A 17049-nucleotide genomic window follows, 5' to 3' on the forward strand; every position below is an offset into this window, starting at 1 on the left:
TATAAAAGTGATAAAGTGTTTGAGTCCTTCTGAATGTCATCAGCATTTATATAACTTTTTCATTATTATTTTTAAAGTCACACTACTGAGCTCTTTGCTTATTGTAAAATCAATTGTATAAGTGTTTTAGTTTGAGATACCCACTTTCAAACTTAAGAACATGGTGACTATTTCTTATGAAACTGTGCATCTTTAAACTTACATTAGATCTTCCCGGGTTTACACAAAATATATTATTCTTTTTAAGATATCATTGAACAATCTAATTTATCTGTATTCAAAAATTGATTTGTCTTTAGGAGCAACTATATTCTGAAACAATATTGACTTATATGGAAAATGACTTCTAATACAGATTGAGAGTCTTCAAAATTAATTATGAATTCTGTACCAATGTTATAGTTGCTACAAACTTTGCAAGTCATTAAAGGTTATTATTGGCATCAACAATGCTCAAAATGTTATTGTCATTTATGGTTTAAAGTGTACTTTTATCCTCTGCAAAATTCTGTGTAAGGTGAACAATATTATTATTGCTAAGATAACTTATACTTAAAGAGGTACAATGAGGTATGCAAGTCTTCATGGCTCCTAAGCAGAAGAAATAAGGTGTCTATGCAAATTACTCATGGAGATGTTCATCCATGCATATATTTATCAAATGTGTTAAACACCCTGTGCCAAGAACAGTGCTTGATATTAGGAATTGAAAGATGCAAAAAGCATTTCTCTTTCTCTAATAGGCTTACCGTCTGCTGGAAAAAACACCTCAGTAAATGTAAATGTGTAATTAGCACAAGAATAAGTTAATACAGGTTTTCCCAAGGACAGAGAACTTTATCCTAGGTAGTAACTAATTCGAGGAAAGATAGGTCTCATTGAATAAAGTAACATTGTAGAGTAAAAGCAGATTTTGGATTATGAAGGTTTTGAGATATTCAGTGTTTTGAGTATAGCATATATGGCAGACTATGTGAATGTCTATATTGGGAACCAAAAGAAAGAAGGGCTAGTATTTTAGAAATTAGAGTGGTAAGATACTGACAATACTGAAAGATGAGCTGTAATCTGTGAAAGAACATAATATTAGGAGCTTTCACAAAAGTCATATTAGTGGGATAGAGAGAAGAGGATAAAAGCATCAATTCTGGTTTAGAATTGAAGGTATATTGAGACAAATGGTGAGAAAGAAAGGGAGGAGTAAAGGATAGCTTCAAGATTTATAGCTTAGAAATATCAAAATAGAAATAAAAGTAAAGACTTAGAAGAGAAAATAAGAATGGTTGACATATCATTTTTGAGCTTAATATAGAAAATTCTGGAGAGGATACTCCACAAAACAGCTGGCTGAATATGGAATTCAAGTAAAGATCAAAATGAGGATCTATGTCATAACAAACCTGAAGATCAAGGGTGGATAAGCTCCATCCATGGACCAAATCTGGCTTACCAACTATTTATGAAAATAAAGTTTTATTGAAATTTAGTCACAACATTTGTTTGCATTCAGTCTATGATTATTTTGAGATACAACAGCAGATTCAAGTAATGAAATAATCAGTGTGTCCCACAAAGCCTGAAATATTTATTCTTGATACTTTTCTAGATAATGTTTGTCAACTCCTCCTGTAGATATTAGTTGAACCTTTGAAACTGATTGAGATTCTGTAAGGAAATGTCCAGACAGGAAATCTAAGATGTTCACACATAGTAACTAGAATTCCTTTTGAAGGAAAATATGCCTGCCTTCTTTAAATATGGAAAAAGGGTTGATATTGGTCATACAGTTCAAATAAAGTCTAACTTTTCTATTTGTTCACATGGCAATAAATGAAAAGTTATGAGAAACAAGGAAAACAAAATATGTAAATTTTGACAATTAAGAAAGAGAATAAGCTGTATTGCCTGTACTTGACACATCTTGGACTGAATAATTTATTCAGACATGTATTTCAAGTATGTATAGCAAGTTCGCACCAAGATCATGTGCATTGTAAAGCTACTTCAAAAAATATGGGAACACAAGTTAGTTATTTTTACATGGTTCTTTTTGGTTTTGTGTGTGTGTGTGTGTGTGTGTTCTATTGCTTGTTGACACAGCTTTTTGTTTTCCTCAATGAAGAATGTTGCTCATTTGTGAACCTTCATTAACTCAAAGTGAAATGGTTAAAATATTTATCCTGTTAGAATAGACTGCATCTTTTTAATAACTCATTAGAAAACAAAACAAAAATGCTGGCTTTTGAGATTACTTATACTAATTTACATTGTTTATCAAGCGGTAGTGCATTAAGAACACTACATAAGAAAAGCAAAATGCACTTGGCTTACATTTATAAAAAGAAAAGAAGGGAATAAAAACATGAGAATGAGTTCCTAAACTCAAATATTATAATTACTAGACTTAAAATCAAAGTACCACTCCAAACTCATTTGAAGCATGAGAACCAGGTTCACAACCTAGGGAGGATTAGGAATCAATAAAATAAACTGGGTGTTACAAAATAAAATGTCAGTCCTAAGCTGTAAAAATACCAGCATTGACTATATTGAAGACAGTAAAACTGAATGAGAAAGCTATCACTTTATACCACTATGTTTGTTCAGTTCTTTGCCTTGCTTTATAAATATTTCAAATTATAAAACTTTTATTAACAGAACTGAACTAGTAGAGTGGAGGGGGACTGGAAGTGAGACAGACATTTTTGTATGCATTTTTATTTTTTCACTGTATACTCATCATTTTGATCTCTATGTAGGCCTTACCTAAAAATTTAAATTGAATATCATGGCTAGAAAAATTTGTATGCATACTATTTTATACCATACACAAAAAACAAAATCTTAAAGGATCATAGATATCAATGGGAAAAGCAAATTAATAAAGAGTTTACAACATAATAGACAAGAATAGGTTAATGAATATTGGGTAGGTAAGGATATTTAAACAAATGGAAAAAGCATTAATCAATTAAAAGTAATATGGTACACCATATTGCATATTAATAACTTCTGTATATCAAAAGACAGCATTAATAGCTTAGAAATGAAAGATGCAGAATGAGAAAAGATATTTGAAATGTACATTTAATATATGAAGTATGTGCATCCATAATTATGATGAATTCTTGTTAATTTTTTAAAGAAAGAATAGAAAATCCAACAGAAGAATGGAAAACTTTTTAAAAGTGAGAAGTGACAAAACCAGACATGAATGGTATTCAAAAAATGATCAGTTTATAAGAAATAACTAGTGTGTTTTTTACTTCATTGTAATACTGTCTAAGACTTCTGTCATCTTCACAAAATAAGATGTCCAAGTGGCCAATACACCTACAAAGAGGGTAAGTCCCATTAGTGTTAAGCAACATGCAAATTAAAACTAAAATAATGTGAGTCAACTCCCTGTATAGCTATCCTTATCTCAACCAGCAAAAACCCTTGTTCCTTCCTATTATTGCTTATACTCTCTCTACAACAAAATTAGAGATAAGGGCAAAATAGTTTCTGCTGGGTATTGAGGGGGGGGAGCGGGAGGGGGTGGAGTGGGTGGTAAGGGAGGGGGTGGGGGCAGGGAGGAGAAATGACCCAAGCCTTGTATGCACATATGAATAAAAAAAAAAAACTAAAATAAAATATCCACACATATCAACCAGAATGGTTGTAATTTAAAATCTATTGATATCAAGTGGTGGTGACCACTGCCAGATACTGTGTGAAGAAATTTGCCTACATTGATTAATTCACTCGCATAATTAACATTAGGAGGTAAATACTACCTTGTACTCACTTTTCAGGGAGGTAACTTGCATGCCCAAGGCCACATGGTAAATGGTGGAGCCAGGATTCCAACCTAGATAGTCTGACCATTACTCTTCCAGTCTGAAGCTGCATGGGGATGGGTTCAGGTACAAGTCTGTATCCAGTGGTGGCATTGACTCTGTCATTCTGCTGGAATGAAGTCTAATTTTACATGTGTTCATCTGAACTTAGTATGTAAATTACATATGGGGTTTCTAGTTTAGCTTATAAAGCTGGGGACAGTGCTTTAGAAGTGATAAACAAGATGGGTGTAGGAAAAGATGAAGAGAATTGGAGTCATGAGAAAATGAGTCATGTCCTATAGAGAAGCTACTATTATACTTAGGTTTTACTAAATAATTCTTTTCCTCAGAGAGTAGTTGTGGAGATATTAGTCAGCTTGTGTCATTATAAGGAAATAACTGAGACAGATCAACCTTATAATTTAGCCACAGTTCTGGAGACTCTAGGGCATGATACCAGCATCAGCCTGTTTTCATAGCTGTGATTTTGTGGCAGGACCACATGTGAAAGCAACCAGTCACATCACCAGACAGGAAATCAGAGAGAAATGGTTAGAACCAGACTCTGGCCTTTATACTAACCTTTCTAGGAGAGCTACTTTAATTCCTGCTGATGGTAGTCCATAATCTCCCACTAGGCCCTTCCTCTTAAAGGTTCCACAACCTTAACACAATTACAGCTATGGGCCACGCCTCCAACACATGGACCCTTGGAGGACTATCCACATCCAAACGATAGAAGGGAGAAAGCAGCAAGTTACTATGATTTGGAGTAGATAACAAATTTAACTTTTATTACCATCTATACTTTGGACCATGAGACTTTAACCAAGATCACTCCTACTTACCTAATCAAAGATGAAATATGTGGGAACAAATAATCAGTAGCCTAGAGCTGAATTTGCAGACCTAAGAATAAACCCACAATGGATATGTCAGAGGCTACTAGGGTGTTATTTATTTAAATGTATTTCTTGGAATTGAGCACCACCTTAATGGCCTGAAAGTATTAAAGTATGTCCCAAAGTACCTAAATAACTCCCTAAATATAATTTATGCTTGAGAATAATATGACTAACTTGATTTAGAACAGCAGGAAATAAGTTATGCTGCACATAAATGAAACAGCAGTATAATTTTAAATACTGCTTGCATACTGAATGAGAATTTTAATATTTGCAAAATTTTTAAATCACTTGATTTATTATCCACATGTTTACACTGACATTTTTGTCCGTTATTTAGTTTGGTCTACATTTCCTCTTACTTCCAGAAAAAATGTAACATTTTTTCCCTAGAAATATTATAGAAGGTAAAATATATTCATTTTGCTTAATGCTATATTTAATGTCTCTTTATGTTTTAATTGTTGCTGCCATTTTCCTCATTCATAGATGATTCAATTAATGGAGTGAGAAGCATTTGGGAAGCACAGTGGCAGATTACAAATTAAATTTATAAATGTAACTTTGTAAAATCATCAAAACTTTATATATATTCACTTAGAATATTACTTGATGGGAAAGATTTTAAGATTATAAGTAGACTTGATAAAAATGTAATTCAACATAGTATATTCAAGAATAGATTTAGACTCTCCCATTAACATCCCATATTAAATGCTAAAAACTGTATTTTAAATTTTTTATGTGATGCTTGAAATGGGGTTTAAAATATTATTACTCACATTAAATGTCATCTTGCATAAAGCACATGCTTTTATTCTTTAATATTTTGTTTGAATAGAGTTACTCATTTTAATGGTAATTATAATAATATTAAATAAACTTCACTGCTTTCCAAGTTTTAATAGTTGTATACTATATTGAGTACATTATATACTTATCAATTGACAGCCTAAGTTGTTTATGTGAAGTATTTAAGGGTACAAATTTTGGGGTTGTGGGAGTTGGGGAAAAGAAAGCAAAAGGAAAAGAGAACATTTCAGGAATATGTGACCAGTGTGCAAATCCCAAATCCTGAGGCAGTAGCAGGGATTAGGGGAATTACAGTCAGACCTTTATAGCTGGAATAGTCCATTCTACCTCACTTTTGGGGGTGTGGAACAAGGATGTAAACGGAGAACACAGGCCTTCATTCTTCTTCTCCTTCTCTTTTACTTCCAGCTTTGTCTTCTAGAGCTAGGGGAATCTTGATCAAATGTATGCACTCTAGAGGTTTTCTTCTCTTGGATGAATATAGAATAAAGAGAATCTGTGAAGTGGATTTGGAATAGGGGTGAGAGGAGAGTTTGTGAAATCTGATGGAGAACAATAATTGCCAGTGTGATGAGTGGTAGATGGATGGGTCTGTATAACAGATCTGAGATTAGAAACCTTTAGGGTAGGTAGCAGCCTAGGAATTTGTTGCACATATGTTGGAGAAACTTCCACCTCTTAGTAACTACAAGTGTTGGCAAAAGGATAATTCAGGTAGTTGAGTAGGAATAAAAGCAAACCAAGAAGACCTACAGCTTCTGTAACGATACATTGGTAAATTGTGATGAACTGATAACTCCAGTGTGCTCTGGCTAGCCTGTAGCAAGAGAAAAATTGGAAGAAGAAATCATTAGCATGTGAGACTGCCACTAAGAATTATTTAAACATTATTTTATATTCTGATTCTTGAAATATAAAAACACGTTGCATAACACTAGACAAGAAAAAATTATATAATGAAAATTGAAATTACCTCTGCAGTCTCACCAAGATGGAACAATATTAACTAAGCTTCATAGCTTTTTAGATTCTCACCCAAAACAACCCTTGACCTCAGTCACAGAATGGCTGTAAAACCTTCAGTGTAAATTCTTTTTTAAAGGAAATAAACTCTTAAGATGTATTCTTAGATTGTTTATTGTACATAAGATACCACTGAAAATATAAGAATGCTAAATTATTTGTTAACATGAAAACATTCCCAAAATCATTGTGTTGCTGAAGGATATACCTTATTTGATTAGCTTAAAAAATATCATTATCAAAAGCAGTTTCTTATTTTTAAACCAGCTATTGAGACTAACTCGTTTGACTAACATTTGCTGACTTTTTGTGCTGCCAAAATACTGTTTTAGATATTTTTAAAGTTAGACGTATAGTGATTAAGTGCAATGTCTGTCAGAATGCAATGAACATATCAACATGTGATGAAATCTTAGCAAAAAAAAAAGATGGATTGAAACCTCTCTGCTACTTAATGCCTTTTATAACCTTTTGCCAAGTTACACAGTTTCTCAGTTTTCCCCAATACAGTGTATGAATTATTGTTATGTTATAGATGTATTGTAAGCGTTAAAGAAATGGTATATGCAGAGTACTAGAAAAGCTAAGAGTCTAAGGTCTGGCTCATTGTAACTGTTCATGAAATGTGAATTACATTCCTTCCCTGTAAACCAATAAGTAAATATGGTTATGTTTTTCTTCTGAAGTCATTTGAAATTCCTAAATGAAGGTGAAGATCTGAAAAGATATAATATTTAGAACTACAATCTACAATATCTTTAAGACTGGAACTAAAAGAGACTTGACAGTCTACTATACAATGAGGCAAGTCCACCACCAGGCATTTTAAGGATAGATATGGACTTAGTGCTAACAGATTCTTTTTGGAGACCAGGTTGATCATGCACTCCATAAGAATTCTAATCTTCATATTCATTATTTTCACCTTGAATGTATGTTAGAATCACATGGATGCTTTCAAAATAGCCAGTATCAGAGTCCAAACTTCAAAGTTACTGATTTAATAGGTCTGGAGTGAAGCCCCAGGATTAGTGTTTTTGTTGTTACATTTGTTGTTGCTGTTGTTTTTTTAATGTCCCAGATTCTTTTGATGTGCAACTGTCTTAAGCTAAATGTAAAACCCTGGTTGTGTCATTTCTGCCTCAGTCTCTTCTATGACCAGAATGTGAGCAAATATCTGCTACTTAATATTATTTTCATATAAGATATCAATACATTGCCTGAACTAAGTTCCTTCAGCATTCCAGTTTGAAATACTAGCAGATACAATAAAGCAAGAAGGATAAATGAACATAATACCAATCACCTAGTTTTGCTAGTATAGCAGCTAGTTGGTTAATTGCTTCTGTCTGAGACTACAATGCTAATTACGTCTTTCATTCTGAATGATTGATCTTAACGAGTAAATGGTTTTGAGTCAACAGTGGTATTGAAACTGATAAACTTTATGAGGTATTTTGATCCACAAATATTTTGAAAAGTCTCAAAATGCATTTAAATATTAGCAAATTAAAAATTAAAATTAAAAAATTTAAATATGATCATGTAGAAGAAAATGCTAACAGTGCAAAATAGTTGTCTTTATCTTTACTTCAAACAAGAAATATATTCAATTTTAAAGGAAAAATTAGTCGTTAATTTTATATCATCTTTCCTAGTTAATGTTATTATTTCTTTTAATTGAAAATGAAATCCATAAATGCAAGAAACTACCAAAATAATATTTTTGTCAATATAGGCAAAATATATGCTGTGTCCTTAAATTTTTTTCACATATTCTACTTACTTTTCTTGATCCATGTTTTTCAATTCTAGGCAGTTTGATAGATCTGTTGAAAAATGGCGACATTTTCATTATGATATGAAGATATTTAATCAATGGCTAACAGAAGCTGAACAATTTTTCAAAAAGACACAAATTCCGGAAAATTGGGAACATGCTAAATACAAATGGTATCTTAAGGTAGGTTTTTGATATATTTCTTTTTCTAAATTGTTTAAATATTTGCCACAATATTGTGAATGTTTTACTTCTTTAAGTTCAGGTTGTGAAGGATGACTATAATTTACACTTCTTGACTTCTGTCGTCATCACTATATGTACTACAAAATCGTCGTAATGATCATATTGGAGACTGTGTTATAAACTTTTTGTGAAAAGATAAGAGAGTCAACCTAGATAGGACTGGTTTATCTGATGAAATATGAAGTATAATTGCATTTGTGATGTAGGGAAGCATCTTACAGCAGCATGTACTGCGGCTTTGGGTCAGTGTGTATTTTGGCCTTGTGTTGGAACCTATCCAGAAGGAGAAGTTGTGCTGTACTTAGTACTAATGAAGTTGCTAGAAATATCTATCATGATAAAATTATAGTTGTGATGCCCTGAAGACCATTTGTGGTGATGTAGCAATATTTCTATATATTTTGTTGACAAAAAACCTTCTGAGTTAGTCCAGAGGTCAAAGCAATGCAGAGTTAATTGTTGGTACTTATTGACTTTTTTATGGTTTTGGTAATGGAGATGAAACATATGGATTATAGCCAGTGTATAGTTTAATTTCAACCTGTGTCTTCTGAATATGTACACAAAATAAATAGGTATGTGGGGGGATAAATACACATATATATTTAGATATAAAATATTGTGTTTATTATACCAAGGCTTAAGTATTTTGTAGCATTTTTAGCTCAAGTTGTTAATGTTGCAATTTTCAATCAAGTAAATTTGAATTGTGGCCAATTTTTAATGCAAGAAAATACTGCTTAAGACAGATGAAAGCAAAGAAATTGGTGGTTTATTAAATAGTTTAAACATTTTAAAATGCTAGATTCATAAAAGAAATATGATATCAACTTTATAATTCTTCAGTCTCAAATATTTTTGCATAGCAAATAGGTCTTTTGATATTAAGGAATTAAGCATTCAAACACCTATGTATACAACAAGCTATGTAAACACTTGAAATGAACACTTTTAAAAACTTATATAATTATATGTGTATCAATCAAGTTTGTATATACACCAGCATTAGCATTTAGAGAAAGAGAAAATTCATAGATTTCCAATATGTTATCATACAGAAGATATATTTTTAATAGCACTGCATTGAATTTTAAGCTAATGCAGCATAATGAGTTATCTGTCTTAAGTGCAAAAATAAGAGCCATATAAGGTGTTCTTGGGGAGAAATATAAACCTTTTGCATTTCTGAAGATTGCTGACAAAAGGTGGATAATCCATATTTTTCTTTTTATTTTTGGGGAGTTGATTGGGAAGTTCAATTTTTTCATGTTTTTATCATAAAAAGAATATGTAATTATTGTGAAAAATCAAGCAGCACATATATACTACCATTGTATTTCCCAGAGTATAGTTGTTTTTTAATTTGAGTTGGTACTGGGAATCAAACCCAGGGCTTTGTGCATAGTAGGCACATGCTCTATTATTAAGCTACACCCCCAGTCCTTAGTATGGATTTTGGGGACTTTTTTCAGGTTGAGTTCCCAGTTTGAGATGGAGATTAGCATACAGTAGGTTTATCAGGGAGCACTTTTGAAGTCAAGCAATTCATTCATATGCTGTGGTACAGTTTTTGTTATATTTTTTGTTCTTGAGAACTTTTAATCTTCTTGGATATGTGGTTTTATTATTTTCACCAAATTTTGCAACCTTTCAGCAATTATTTTAAAAGTAAGAGAACTCCAAATTAGGATTAGGCTGCTTAAAGTTGACAAACTACTTGCTGATGTTCATTTTCTTTGCAATCCCATTTTCCACTATAATTCATTTTATATAATATCAATTATCAAGTGGATTAATCTGACATTTTGTGATATCTCATGTGTGCTTAATCTCTTCACGTATGTATTTTAATCATATACTGTTATTTCTATCCCTTTCAAATATAATTTGGATATTTTTATAGCTTCCTTGTGTCTATTCAACATGTTTAATCCTCTACCTTCTTGAAGAAATGGAATATAGATAAAATAATTAATATAATGGCCTTATCTAGGAATTCTATCAATTATGTCTATTCTAAGTTAATGTAAATTGATGTATGTTTCACTATAAGTACTCTTTTAATGTTTTTCTGAATATAATTTTTATTATATGCCAGACATTGAGAATTTTAACTTTTCAAGTGCTTGATGTTTTAGTATTCAAATAAATTTTCTTTTTTCCCATTTTTATTAGCATACATTAATTGTGTAGGAGTGATTCGTTATGACATTTCTAAATAAGTTAGGTTCACCCTCACCAACTCTCTGCCTCGTGTCCTTCCCCACCACACCTAAAACAATTGCAAAAGGTTTTATTTTCTATTTCATATATGTATACAGACAAAACAGTATCAGTAAGACAACAAACAATTCTACCAAAAAACTGACAAAAAGCTTTGACTAAGCCTTTAAGAAAAAAGAACCATAAATGGCTAATGAACAAATGAAACAAAGTTCAAGAACATCATTAATAACCACCTGGAAAGGAAAATTGCAACCACATAAAATATCATTGAATTAGCCAAGTGGCTCAAGTGATAAAGTGCCTGCCTAACAAGAATGAGGCCCTGAGTTCAAATCCCAGTGTAGCAAATAAATTTTTTATCCCTTCTTCTGGGACCCAGTTAATGTAGTTGGAAACATCTTGATATTTTGCAAGTCTTTCTTGTATATTTTGTTAGTTGTAACTAACTAGGGCTAATTTTGTTCCACTATTGAGGCACAGTATTTCTGAATAAGTGATAGGTTTTCTACTGTGGCCATTGGCAACAAGCCCTATTCCCAACCAAAATTGACCTCTGATATTTGTTTCCTGTTCTTTCCTTAACTTTGGATAGTTTTCTCACATATATGAGCTGGTTAAATCTCAGCTGCAAACTGGAAGGGAGCCCTTGCAGTATTCCAAAGTTCTCCCTCTGTATATCTTTCTCCTTTCTAGTATTCTGCTTTGTGACCTTTATCTAACTTGGCCCTCTGCAACTCTCAGTTCCATCTCCTTGTCTCAAGTAGGCTGACTTTTTGAGTATTTCCTCTTCTTTCGTCTAGGTCTAGAAATCTCTAGATGGAAAGCTGGGGCAATTGTGGGACTCATCGCATTTTTTTTTCCAATTTCTTAGGGACTTTGCCCTTCAATGTCTGATATTCAGTATTTTGAAAACCACTGTTTCATGTATTTTGTCTGTTTGCTTGAAGTTTTTCAAACTGGAAGTTTAAATCTGGTTCCTTTTACTCCAAATTGGCAAGTTGCTAAAGTCCAAATGATTTTGATGTCATTTTATCTGTTAACACATTGCTACTATACAAGCATACAATTATATAATAATTTTATATAACTAGAGGATATCAAAAGTCTTCACCTCTTGACCATGGAGTTTAGTTGAAATTGATGAACATTTATTTAAAAAATTTCCCATTAATTAGAGGTTTTAAAAAGTTAATTTTATTTAGTCTGATTCTTTCTTAATCTATACATGCAATACGAAAAGAAATTCTAGGTGTCTAGTGAAAAGTTCCTTTAGCTTAGGATCTGTGAATGATATTATAAATCCTCTAAACTGTTAACATGTTTCTTTCTTGATATGTCCAAAATCATACAATGTGCATGTGCACACACTCATGCATACGTACCTATTGTGCACAAACACATGAAAAATGCCTGAGTAAGTTATGCCTGAGAAAGAGTTCAGTAAGATACTGAAAGAAACCTGCTCTTATAAGGTAAATGGAGGGTCTAGAAATTTGCATTAATTCATTCATCATCATTATTGATTTATTTATAATTTATAGGAGAGTTTAAATATTTTCTATCAAATTCCTTTAGAAAACAGAATTAGATGGTGCCTAACAGCAGAAGGAAGACTTGTTGACATGAACAACAATAGTTATTTTAAGGAAAATCAACCATGTAGCCAATATACTATATAATATATACAAATGTATATTTGAATTTGAACACACAATACATATAATTTTCAATAGAATAATTTCTAGGTATGAAATGAAACAAAATTGTGTATATGTTGCAAGCATGTCCATATACAGTTCTAATGAATTGCATTCCATTCATTATTTTATCACTTTAAAAATGAGAAATTAGTGCTTTAACTGATGCTTCATATTGTCCATTAGAATAGAGTGACTGTCAATACCACAAAGATGGCCTGGTTCCATGCATCTCAATTATTTTTGCTCTGTTACAAAAGCATGATAAAATTAAATATAGGAATTAATAGTTTTTAAGAATATTCCAAAGCAATTCACAATGTTACCATAGGGAACCTCTTTAAAAACCTCATAGATTATGTTTATACCTGAGAAAATATCATTCATGTGAGATGCCACTAAAAAGTTGATATGTCAATAAGTTAATTCAGTTATCTATTTATCTCTTTATGTGTTTGTTCTACAAGCAGTAATTGAGTAAATATGCAAATTTTTATCACACAACAAAATATTGTTATGCCACATTAGACTATATCAGGAGTTTGCAAGAGTGGTTATGAAATTGGATGTTAAATTCAGAAAATGTGGGTTCACATTCAGCTTCTTTAGCTTAATAGCTATAGAATCTTGTGAAAGTATCTTAATTCTATGTCTCTGCCTTCTCTTAGATAGGAATAACACTGCAATGAGTTTAAGCTACTTAGAATGGCATTAGTCACAATGTAGTTATCCATTAAATGTAAGCACTTCTAGTAACTAATCAGTCTTCCTAAGTGATTAGTTCATATTTATAAAAATTGAAAATTTGCTGAATCATTGTCCTCATCATCTGAAATGTAGAATGATTTACTTGGTAATTTTGTTAAACCTTATTTTCATGAAGTATGATGTCTTCTTAAAGTATATCACTTGGTTTAAAAATTGAGGAAAATTCTAATTCAGCCACACACATCTGCCTCAGAGAATTGACACTTCTGCCTACTCATTTTCTAAATAAGAAGAAATGTTAATGGGAGTTTTTAGAGAGAAAACTGAATACCATGAAAGAAAGTTATGAAAATAATGTTAATTCATATGATGACAAAGTGGGTTGGTATGTCATCAGTTGCCTTGCGTGAAAACAGGAAAGTAGAAATCATAAAATATCCTAACATTTAGGTCTAGTCTGTTTTTTCTAGACTAGAAAGAAATAAGTTTTAAAACATAGGCTGTTATTGAATGAGATTGAAAATTCTTATAATTGCCAATAGAAACAATAAAAAAATCACCATTAGATTAAGTATTTAAAAGGCTGAATATTCTTCCTATAAATGGAAATACAGACTGTTTTATGGGATTATTCTGCTTAGTGAACCATATTAAAAATTAACACTTTCTAAAGAACGTTGCCATGAACAAGCATGAGACTTTGAATCCTAAGAAATTCCATTTGAAATCAACCTTAGGAAGTCAACAGTAGTGGGATTGTGAAGATGAAACGTTTTAGGGTTTAGATCAACAAATGTTAATCAAACACAGGAGTGAACAGCAACATATTATCTTGAAATGAATTAACTGCTATTTTTAAGGCCAAATACAGTATTGCTAGTGCTAAATTAGTTCTCTGGTGTCTCTTGCAATGTTACTGTGTTTTACTGCTCCATAATTTATATTCTACAGTGGATGTGTAATATATTTACATATGTTGCTCTAAATAAATTTAATGAAATCTGTTTACTTTGAAATATAATAATAACTCTAAATTCATTGTGACAAGACAATATTTACAGCAACATGAACTAAATATTGTGTGTTTTAATGTTTATATTGTTTTACCATCAGATATCAAAAAAAAGCTAGTAAAGTCATTTTCTAGTAAAGGAAAATATGCCTTTTCTCGAATTGGAAATGGGCATGGAGAATGGAAAATTACATACAAACTCAAGTACTTATAGAATGATAATCTTACTGTTGATCTCTAAGATGGAAAACAATGACTGTGTGAGAAAAAGGGGACACTGGTACCTTGGAAATGGGGAGAAATGGTAAAGAAACAAGAATACAAAAGTGGCAAAACAGGTTTAGCTGCTGCTCCGTTTTGCCTTACCTTGATGACTAGCAGTTGAAGAAAGCACTTTGTAAAGGACCCAATTCTTATGAGTTCAGATTCACAGAGCACAATGGAGTTGAGACAACTACTATCAAAAGTTTGAAACAAGTAGGTCCATGAAAAGGCTCTCTTCTTCTTAATGGAAATGCCCAGGCTTTCTCATTCTTCACATTTTGCTTTCTCCACTTGCAATCCAGAAAGTCCTCATGTAGCAGGCGCTGCTGTTGAAAAGCCATTGTCTTGTACAGAAATGATTAGTATGGAATGGATGTGTTTAGGTCAAAGACAGTATCTGGTACAGAAAGTGAGATTTGTATTTTTATTAGGATACACCTTAATACTTAATTGATAATCTACTACCCCAAAGGAATCTATAGAAGATAATTGACATTATATTAATACAGATTGTTAATCAAATACTACTTTAAAAAGTCATATGGTACAAAAGACTAAATTGTATACCAGTATGTTTTCTATATAGTCAGTGTTTACAGTGCTGATTTCACCAGCTCACTGGTGAGTTTGACGGCTTCTTAACAGCCACACTGCTGCTGAGACTCAAAATGCTGATAGAAACTGTGATGAAAAAAATCACTTGAATAAATATTTCTGTCATCTGTTGCCCTTCATTGGAACCCCAATGTTAGGAATAGTTCATACCATTGCTTCTCCTTTATGTTTTCCCAGCAGTACTTAAATTTCCTAAGATTTTGTTTTGCGATCACAAAGCTATCCTGCCTTTTGTAATTAAAGGATGGATACTAACATAAGGGAATGGGCAAGAAAATTTACTGCTAAGACAATTTGTTTCTAGTCATTTGCTTTAGGGTTACAACAATGTATAAGGATGGGAATACATTTTAACATGATCTTCTCAATGTTTTTAGGTGGTAGTGGCATGAGAATTCAGTGTCTTAATACAGTTAACACTTGGGTACTTCATTCTTTTGTAAATATTGTTAGCCTTTCACTGCTGCTTAGAAAGTCTACTACAATTTCTTGACTCCCGTGCATCTTTTCAGAAGTAGTAAATAACAGATTTAGTAGGAGTTTGGCACAGTACAGAAATTCAGAGAGGGGCTCTAAATCACTGCCCATGAAATATATCTTTCATAAATAAGTACATTAAAATATTTGAATAATTTCAGTCATCCTTGTTCTTACAATTCTGTTGTCCAGCCTGACATGTTTAAAAACTGACAGATTGTTGTACATTATTGTGACAAAGCAAGAACCAAAACTATAACTTATTTTAATAACCACAGCACTAAAGAACTGCTTAATATGCATTGAAAACAAGTCATCCTTAAGGATACCCATTCTTAGTGTATGAAATTATCAAGACAGTATGAGAAAAAAAAGTAGAGCATGTTAATTCTGAATCTGAAATTTAAAAAAGAAAAACTAGTCAAATAATTAGAGAAAGGAGCAGTGGAAATTGATATTTAATGAAATATAATAGTAATATTACTATGTATTTTTCATGAAATAGCAATACTTCGCAAAGAAGATGTTCTACCCACGTTGATTTTCTTGATATTTCTTTTCACACACCTTCTTAGTGTTCCTTCTAATGCTTGTTCTTATTTTTATACTTTTCTTTTTTGCTGAGGCTTCTACACTATCCTTAGTCCCTATCCTCCATGTCCCAATCTCTCCCTTTTCTTTTTGTACACATCTTTTTATTTATGTTCATGTTCTAATATCATATTCTTGGCCATGTCTTTTACAACCCCCTCTATTTTAAAGAGAATCCATACACACAACTAAACAAACACACCTATAGGATTGCTTTTTCTCCAATCTATTGCCTTTACTTCCTTAATAGCACTGTCACTTATTAAAATTGTAAGTGATTTGCAAGTTTATTATCTATATTTTCCATTAGAATGGAAACCTTGTCTTTATCACCAATATACCCCTGTACAAAAAACAATTTTTTAAATATATTAAACATACAATATTCTCCTGAATGAATAAGTAAATGAAAGAACTATACTTTCAATGTATTATTCGCTTGGGCAAATTATCCCTAAGCTTACCCTTCTTGCTCCATTTCATATCAAAAAATTATTTTACATAAGAGTTGCTTCTAACTCTTCCGTGTGCAGAGTACATACAATTTTCATTTACTAACAATTTAACAACAAAATAGTGACATTCTCATACTCATTGTAGCATATCTTAACTACTAGAATCCATTCAGCAAACATTCAGTATGAGCCTACTCTGAGACACTTCTTGCTGCTAGGGATATAGAGGTTGGCTAAAGAACCTCTTTTCCCATAATGAACTTATGACATCATGAGTTTAGCATATTAAGTCTAAGATAGAGCATAGCGCATTATGTAAACACTCCTTAAAGTATTAGATCCAGCTTAGAAAAATGGTATTTTACTTTTTAAACAGCCATTATTAATGTCCCTTCATCTTTCTTGATATTCCT

General features: G+C 32.0%; 1 protein-coding gene across 13 annotated transcripts in view; it reads left to right on the top strand.

The window, feature by feature from the left end:
• Positions 1–17049, top strand: part of Dmd (dystrophin) — a 2168746-nt gene that overhangs the window by 1034788 nt on the left and 1116909 nt on the right. For 12 of the 13 annotated variants that reach the window (XM_074062730.1, XM_074062731.1, XM_074062740.1 and 9 more), the window contains one exon: positions 8381–8528. In XM_074062730.1, coding sequence (XP_073918831.1) covers positions 8381–8528 — 148 coding nt within the window. Of the gene's footprint in view, positions 1–3196; positions 3345–8380; positions 8529–17049 lie in introns of those variants that run through there. The other variant, XM_074062742.1, reaches the window with a different exon arrangement.

Source organism: Castor canadensis, chromosome X, assembly GCF_047511655.1.
Source record: "Castor canadensis chromosome X, mCasCan1.hap1v2, whole genome shotgun sequence".
NCBI lineage: Eukaryota > Metazoa > Chordata > Mammalia > Rodentia > Castoridae > Castor > Castor canadensis.